We start from the raw sequence: 8274 nt of genomic DNA on the forward strand, positions 1-8274 counted from the left end.
ATTAAAAATCAAATGAGAAAGTATGGAATGTACTCTCTCCGTTCCATAATATAGAGAACGTTTAACGTTCTTATATTATGGGACAGAGGGAGTACCTCGCTAGTAGCCCACTAGAATGTCTCAGCCCCTTCTCCTCAATTTGAATCTTTTATAGGAAGCTACCTCGATGAGATGGGCGGTCCTGGGGAGGGATCGTGTTTGGTCTTGGTGTAGGAATACCAAACTACTCTAGCTACAATGCACCAACAAAAGAGGTCCATTTGAATCTTTGAGCCCCTTCTCCACGATGAGCTGGGATTGCGGGAAGGAAGCATTGCCGGTCCATAAAGTTGGGCAGTTGGGATAGGCCACGCGAGGAAGCTAGTAAGCTAAACTGACAATGGAAAAGAAAGCCTGATTGTCAGAGCCTCAGAGCTGCGGGAACCGGTGCTCGTGAACCAGCCAGCGCAAAGCAGTCTCCCCGGTTGCACACACAAGACTAGTAGTACCACACCACCTAATCGGCCGCCGCCGCCGCCGCCAAAATGCTGCCGCTCCTCCGCGGCGTGGTCTCCGGCCGCCTCCGCCGCTCCCTCTGCACCGCCGCCGCCTCGATCCCTCCCTGGGCGATGGTGGACCGGGGCACCCTGATGAAGAAATCCGAGGGGAGCGTCTCCTTCTCCTTCGCCCGGGCCCCCGCCGTCTCCTCCGTGACCATCCCCATCTTCGGCCGGGCCTTCATGTCGAAGCCTCCCCCGGATGGCCGCATGTACTCCGACATGCTCCGCAGCCGCGTCCTCGCCGCCAGCGGCCACGGCTTCCTCCTCCTGGGCACCCTCAAGTCCCGCTACAGGGCTCACCCGCTATCGGGCCTGGACCTCCCCGTCGAGGTGCTCCTCAAGGTCGCCCCTTTGGAGCTCCTCTACCGCAAGTTCACGCGCTTCGTCTGCAACCCCGTCTCCGGCCAGCTGTTCCGCCTCCCGGAGTTCGAGGAAGCGGAGAGGACCTTGTCGTTTCCAGACGGCATGGCGGGCATGGGCCTCCTCACCCAAGCCGACGGCGATGGTCCCAACCGCGCGCCCAAGAGGTATGCCGCTGCTCAGCTCACCGAGGTCGACGGCGGGCGGCGCTTCCTGCTGCGCCGGTTCTCCTCCGAGACAGGGGATTGGGACGAGCGGGTGCTGCCGTCCCCGCTGCCGCCTCAGCGGCGGATGCACCTGGACCACGAGGTGCTGGACTTCGGAGGCCGGCTCTGGTGGGTGGACGTGAGCTGGGGCGCCGTCTGCGTCGACCCTTTCAGCGACCGGCCCGAGCTCTGCCCCGTCGAGCTCCCTCCTGACAGCATGCTTCCGAACCAACAGGGCGAGACAGAGATGGAGCAGCTTGTGCAGCGCCGGCACATGGGGGTCAGCGCCGGCCGGCTGTGCTACGCCGAGGTCGACCCCTTACACATCAAGTCCTTCGTGCTCGACGACGACCGGAGCGACCGCTGGACACTGGAGCACCAGGTGTCAGTTCCCGATCTTTGGCGCAATGAGGGCAATGCCAAGGCGACGCCTTCGATTGCTGCTGTCGACCCGCTCAACACTGGTGCTCTCCATCTCAGCGTGGACAAAATTCATGTCAATGTGGACATGGGCAAGAGGATGATCGAGAGTTCTGTGTTTCCTGATGAAAACCACTTGGGGTCAGGTTGTTACCTGCCATGTGTGCTCCCGTCGTTTCTCTGGACTAGCCCAATTCCAGGTGATTCATTTTGTGTTACTGTTGTAGGTAGATGCATTGTACTAGTAATAACGTAGTAGTATAAGTTAGTTATATGTTCCAAGTTCTTGTATCTTGATCAAAAGAACTTTTTGCAGGCAAGAACAAGACTTTGGACATGGCGAAAAACAAGACTTCGGCAGATGTTTTGGTTCGTTCAGACAGACAGCAAACGAAATGAAGGTGAGAAGTTCCATCCAAAGTACCTCTGGGCACTATTGCTCCATTATTAGCTGCATCCGGCATGTCATCCATTCACTTGTTTAGGATGTTGTATTTTCTACTCCCTCCGTTCCTAAATGTAGGTCTTTTTAGAGATTCTAACAAGCGACTACATATGGAGCAAAATGAGTGAATCTATATTCTAAAATGTGTCTATATACATCTGTATGTTGTAATCCATTTGAAATGTCTAAAAAAACTTATATTTAGGAACGGAGGGAGTAGGATAAGTAACTCTTAGTCAGTACATGCACCTATGATCTGGTGAATTATTCTTGTGCTCCTTTTGCGAAATTACAACCACTGTGTTTGCCTTATATATCGTCATTCTCCGGTAAAAAAGAATTGCCGTTGTTCTTCAAGTTAGCCTGTAATTGGTTAAGTTCCAGCTAGTGTTGCATTGCAACTAGTAATATTTATTTATTATAACCGTGCTCAAATTAATAAACGGTACAGATCGCTCTGCAGAATGCTAGCACTTGAACTTGTTCCTCCAGTCGTACAGATAGAAACTTGTAATTCTGCTAAAAACTACCAACAGGTCTTTTAGCATGGACACTTCATCTAGTAGTATAGTATTTTCTGAAATACTAGCTTTCTTTATCTGAAAGAGGTGATTTCTGTCTGCAGCAACTAGTATTATTGTGCTCCTTTTTTCCACATTTCAACCACTTTGTTTTCCTTGTATATCATCATCCTCCAGTAATAACTCTTTTTTAAGTTCTACCTAGTGTTAGTGTAACTTGTAATATTTGGTTATTATAAGCATGTTCATGTATTGTGGTAGCAACTTGTATTCTGCTAAAAACTATCAACATGGACCCTTCATCTATGAGTATAGTATTTTCTGAATAGCTTCCATTATCTGGAAGAAGTGGTTTCTGTCTGCACTAGCATTCATGATTAACTTCAGAACTATAAATTTAGGGATACAGTACATCTTTGTAAGAACCTGAAGTGTCATCATAATGTCCAATTGAGCATTCTCTTCTTCTTTTCCTGAAATATCATCACCCATTTTATCAAGCCTGAATCTCAAGCTTGTGCTGAAATATCAACACCGTACCAACTGATCACCAATTCATGCTCATCTAGGAGCCTGTTTTTTCTTGCCTCAGTCCCGCTGTCAAGACATGCATGTCATCCTTTAATTTTTCTCTCTGTTTTTTCCCTATCGCGCATTCTCTTTATATTCACACATGCCTAATGGCTTTTATCTTATCTTCAGGTTTCTAAAGGCTAACAATGAAGTAGCAGCCGATGGCGGGAGTCTCAATTTGCGAAAAATCTGGATAGTTTTTTTTTTCTTTGAGTTTGCCAACCAACTATATCGTTTTGGTGAAATTCCGGGAGTTATTTCAGACTCATATAACTAAGGCAAAAGGTGGATGCATCCACATGTTTAACTCCCTTGTGAGGATATGAGACATGTGACGAATCGATGATGAGCGTTTCAGTATTATGCTTATTTATATGTTTAACCAATTTAGTGATACTATCAAGTAGCAAGAATTTACGGAAGAAGCAATCTGAAAGCAATCCAATCTGCTATTGTGACTAGAAGCTGATTTGAAGTCTAAACTCTATCTGCATAATCACAGCGAATTATAACGTGTGTATGTCTGAAGGACATTCGACTGAACTGTAGTATATCTAATCTACTCCGGTAGCAATCCTGTATCTATTCCATCAAAGAGCCTAATTTCTCTATAATCTATACGCGCACAGCCGAAGCTGCAGAAGTAGAACTCACATCTAACTAATTTTTGAACTGCGAGATGTGGGTCTTGACGATCTGGTCGGCGACGGCCTTGTAGGCGGCCTGCGTGGGGTGCACGGCGTCGAAGAACATGTACTCCGCCGGCGACTTGCACTGCGGCAGCAGGCCGGTGCACATGGCCCCCATCTCCAGCAGCCCCGTGCCGCAGCACCCCTGCCCCGTCTGCGTGAACCCGTACTTCTTGGGCTGCGCCACCATGTCCATGAGCGGCGCGTACGTGTCCACGTACGAGAGGCTGGCGCCGGCGGTCGCCGCCTCCAGCGACGCCAGCGCCTGCTGCAGCTTGGCGTTGTACCGCTGCGCCTCCTCGTTCTGCAGGTCCACGCACCCGTGCCCCAGCGGCGGCTGCTGCCCCCTCAGGCTCTTCTGCATCGGCAGGCACCCCACCGGCGGCATGCCGGCCACGATGAACCTCCGCGCCCCCAGCTTGTACAGGCTCTGCATGTATATATAGTTGCTTGTTAATCTATCAGCATGTACTATGTAGATGAACTGAGTGGACGAGAAGAAGAAGATGATCCGAAGATCTGACCTGGATGTAGGACTGGTAGCAGCTGATGAGGTAGTCATGGTAGGCGTCGATGGTGGGGTACTCGAGGGCGCGGAACGGCAGGTCGTAGTAGTTCATGGTCACGTCGTTGGTGCCGGCCGAGAGGATGAAGAGGGACTTGGCGGCGATGTCGGCGGCCTGGGGCTCGCCGATGCGGGAGAGGAGCTGCTGGAAGTCGGCGATCTGGGACGAGAAGGTGGAGACCACGACGGTGTGCGCGGTGATGTCGTCGAGGCCGGACCCGCCGGACGCGAAGCTGACCCCGGTGGTGGCGTTGGCGTGGGTGACCCCGCTGGCGTGGTACGCCGGGAGCAGGTCCTTGATGCCGAGCGCGGCGACGATGTAGTCGGTGATGAGCTTGCCGTCGGAGAAGCGGCCCGAGGGGGGCACGCCGGCCGGGAAGGCGCGGCCGTAGGGCGCGTGGTCGGCGCGCACCAGCGTCGGCAGCCGGTTGTTGTTGCCCGGGTCCAGCGTGGAGTCGCCGAACGCGAACACGGCCGGGATGTCGTGCGGCCCGGCTGCCGCCTTGGAGGAGGAACGCGGCCTCGCCGCGGACGCCGGGGAGGCGGCGAGGACGAGGAGGGCGGCGAGGAAGAGCGCCGCGGCGGGGGCTGGGCTTCGTGGCGCCATCGTAGGTCGATCGATCGATCGCGATGGGATTGTGGTTGAGGCGTGAGGGCCGGGCAGGTATATATAGCGGAGGGAGGGGAGGGGCGCGGGAAGAGATTGGCGTGTGCACGTACGAGGTTTGAAGTTTAAACGACGACGGTGAGGCGGATAGATACGGCTGCAACGACTTTACGACTCTGCGCTTCAAGTTTCTGTTCTAAATTTTCTATCTGTAACGATCCTGGACGATTGATCTCCAGACTCCAATTGCCCTACGTCCAAGTAAGAACTAAGAAGATATCAGTTCAAAAAAAAAAAAAAACCAAGAAGATATGGTCGCGCAAGGACGGGGAAGATTGGCTTTATCGTGTCCAAGAGAGTCCTGTTAAGTTTAACTTCCTCCTAATCTGTCCAACAAGACGTAGGTACTATTACACGGCATACCGTTCATTCGTTGAGGGAACCACTAAGATACAACTATACTACTTCTGTAACGAAATGTAAAACGTTTTTCAACATTATTAGTCGGAATGTGGGAGTGCTCAATTGCTCGGATCGTAGGACTACTGTGCACGAGGCCATTTCCGCCTTCCCTTGTAACATCCTTTGCACCCAACAATTCAAGCTGAACACCTCCCACCAAAAAAAGACGTGCGGTTTAGTGGTTCAACCAGGGCGATCTCGTTGCCGGATCAATGGGGAGGATGTGTCTCTGGTCCAAAGGTAACTTAGCTAAGCTACCTGCTTCTTTGTTTGCCCCTTTACATTCATAATCAAATTTACAGTTGAAGAAAGTTGCCCGGTGCTTGATCTCCTTGATGATGCAAAGATCCTATCCATGTCTCCTTCAATATCCTTTATCACCTGTTTTGAATCCGATGCAGCTACAAAGTTTTGAAGTGACAAATCTTCCGCCAATGATAGGGCCCCTCGACAGGCGATAGCTTCCAATGCGGCGACGTTTGTGACACCTGGCACCAACAGTTGCTGAGCTCCCTAGGTAGCAACCTCCTGCATCACGGCACACGGCTGCCGGCGCGCCCCCAACCCTGATCTAGCAACGCTAGCATCCACATGTATCTTCGCAAAACCGGGTGGCGGAGCTTTCAGTTTCACACTTCTACTCGTCGTTTATCTCATGTGATGTTGTTCTTTGATGCAGGACAATATCCAACTCAGAGATAAATCTGGTTATGAACTGATGTGTTGCCGAAGGGGATTGGTAAATTTCCTTGTGGATCGCCTGTCTCCTCGCCCATAGTGTTACTGATAATCTGACAAAGGATTCATGGGACAGAGTGTCAATCATCGAAAACAACCATTGCTTCTCACTCGGCTTCATAGTTTCACACGAATGCTCTGCCACGTCTCCATCAACAAGTGCCCAAAACGCATCTCACCATTGTGCATTCGAGGAGCGAGGGTCGCCATGAATCAACAGCTCCACATATAGTGCAGGATGGTCTGGGGTCAATTTGGTTGCCCGCAATAGCCTCAACTAGGCCCTTTTGTATGCAACTTTGGGCCCGCTGTGTTTCCATCGACCATGCATATTAAATCATCTTCGTTCTTGGTTTTATTCTTATAGACTTGTGAGATTGTTGAGATAATAAATCCAAATCATCACCAAGTATATGCAAACTTACTTCATTTACATGATTTAGGGCAAGCATGTACATATTATTATCCATGTCTTTTTATGATCAAATTATTGATATATTACAATGAGTGTGCATGTTTGCCTTGATGTTGCAAGACTGTAAGTCAATGGCCTCATGCTATTATCTTTGTGGTTAGTTTTGTTGTGACCAAGCCTACTAGCTAATGCACTTCATCTTCTTGTGTTCTTCATAGTATAGCCACAGCCTCTAGGACGTATCTAATGTTGTAGTTGTAAGCATCTAATGTTTCCTAGTCATCAGTTTTTGAATGACGCATGTTGTATCTGTGTAATGCAGTCTATTCTGGCATATGTGGTAGCTAGTGCATATTCATGCGCTTCTTGCATTTATTATGTGTTCTTTTGTTGCACCACAGTTGTATTTTTCTAAGACAAAGACACTGTTCTCAAGCATGAAAGTTTTCTTATATCACACACTTGTACTAAAATGTAACATCTCGCTTTTGTTCATGCGCTTCTTACATTTGTTATGTGTTCTGAAATTGTTTAGCAAAAATTAGTATGTGCATCCTTTGCTTTCACCTCACAGTTGTGACCAGCGAAGGAACTTATTATCCTGGCTAGTAAATTTGTTAGATATGGATCCTGCATATTATCTCCATCTTTGAAGGAACCTAGGGTCCAATTTGAAGTGTTCTTTTTCTTTCTCTCTTTCTGGAGTGGGAGATAGTAAATTAAGGACAAACAATTTACTTAGTTCCAATCCAGGTTAGTTTGTGAACAACGAGTGTTAACTATTTCAGTTAACATGGGTAGGACCCTCAGTAATCTACTCCGTTCCTAACACACATGGTTATAAGTAAGTTACGGTAGCACATAGTACATAGGCCACATTCCCATTGAAGGCGCCCATGTTTATTACTTGTTTGCATTGTTGAAACTCCCGTGAACATAACCAATATGTTGATATGTTTCTTTTTATTGGAGCAGGAAGTGTTGCTTCAGATGATCCCAACTTCATATCGATTCCTCAAGTGGATCTAACAAGTGACACAATTTCTCGTATGAACTCCTCTACCAACGACACAACCCGCTTCTCCTCTATCAATCTTGCAGCTGGTCTGTCCTCTTTTGTTCTGTAAGTCCTAGGAGCATCAAGAAGATATGAAGCTGAGCCTGCAACATCAACCAACTCTGAACAAAAGGGAGTAGAACCAATGAAAAAGTGGAAGCAAAGCCAGGTCACTTTGGCACTCGAGGACTACATAGATTTTTGGAAGAAGCAATCTGCAAAATTAGTTGAAGAGTTAAAGGAATCGAAGAAAGAGGACTTGTTCTCAAGTGGAAATTGTGTGGCTGCTCTAAGCCAATAGAAGAGCTATTTATTGCAAAAAAAAAAAAGCGAAGGCGATGCGGCTTTTTGATGCCCAATAAATCGAGATATATTCATCGATACCAAGAAGCCAAGCCTTAGGATTTTTGGTTGAAGGGAGATATTACTATAATGGAGAGAACATAAGGTATTCATCTTTGTCATGTAGTTTCTTATCCTCTCCTGGATAGCTAGACATCTTGTACTAGACTACATATTTGTCACATATGAAATAGACTAGTGAGCCTGTACTAACCAATGCAAGGTGATTTGTCATGCATTTCAATATAAGCTTGTGATTTTTTGGTTTTCTGGTTGATGCATGTGCTAGCTCCAGGTTCGAATGTTTCTTAGTATATTGTTTTTACTAGTGATGC

The 8274-nt window shown here is 48.3% G+C and overlaps 2 protein-coding genes across 2 annotated transcripts; one reads left to right on the forward strand and one right to left on the reverse strand.

The window, feature by feature from the left end:
• Positions 1 to 418: 418 nt before the first annotated feature.
• On the forward strand, positions 419 to 3469 carry LOC119308088. The gene is made up of 3 exons (XM_037584203.1): positions 419 to 1725; positions 1842 to 1926; positions 3194 to 3469. The coding sequence occupies exons 1-2, from the start codon at positions 525 to 527 to the stop codon at positions 1922 to 1924; spliced, it is 1284 nt and encodes a 427-aa protein (XP_037440100.1). The 5' UTR covers positions 419 to 524; the 3' UTR covers positions 1925 to 1926; positions 3194 to 3469.
• A 26-nt stretch (positions 3470 to 3495) lies between these two features.
• On the reverse strand, positions 3496 to 4925 carry LOC119308098 (GDSL esterase/lipase At2g40250-like). The gene is made up of 2 exons (XM_037584212.1): positions 4278 to 4925; positions 3496 to 4183 (listed from the first exon to the last, which is right to left on the reverse strand). The coding sequence occupies exons 1-2, from the start codon at positions 4923 to 4925 to the stop codon at positions 3725 to 3727; spliced, it is 1107 nt and encodes a 368-aa protein (XP_037440109.1). The 3' UTR covers positions 3496 to 3724.
• Positions 4926 to 8274: the final 3349 nt, after the last annotated feature.

The sequence above is a fragment of the Triticum dicoccoides genome, chromosome 1B (genome assembly GCF_002162155.2).
Source record: "Triticum dicoccoides isolate Atlit2015 ecotype Zavitan chromosome 1B, WEW_v2.0, whole genome shotgun sequence".
In the NCBI taxonomy this organism is placed as follows: Eukaryota; Viridiplantae; Streptophyta; class Magnoliopsida; order Poales; family Poaceae; genus Triticum; species Triticum dicoccoides.

Coding starts and splice junctions, on each gene's coding strand:
- LOC119308088 (XM_037584203.1), top strand. CDS start 525: ATGCTGCCGCTCCTCCGCGGCGTGGTCTCCGGCCGCCTCCGCCGCTCC. Junction 1,726..1,841: donor CTGGACTAGCCCAATTCCAG/GTGATTCATTTT, acceptor AACTTTTTGCAG/GCAAGAACAAGACTTTGGAC.
- LOC119308098 (XM_037584212.1), bottom strand. CDS start 4,925: ATGGCGCCACGAAGCCCAGCCCCCGCCGCGGCGCTCTTCCTCGCCGCC. Junction 4,184..4,277: donor GCTACCAGTCCTACATCCAG/GTCAGATCTTCG, acceptor ATATACATGCAG/AGCCTGTACAAGCTGGGGGC.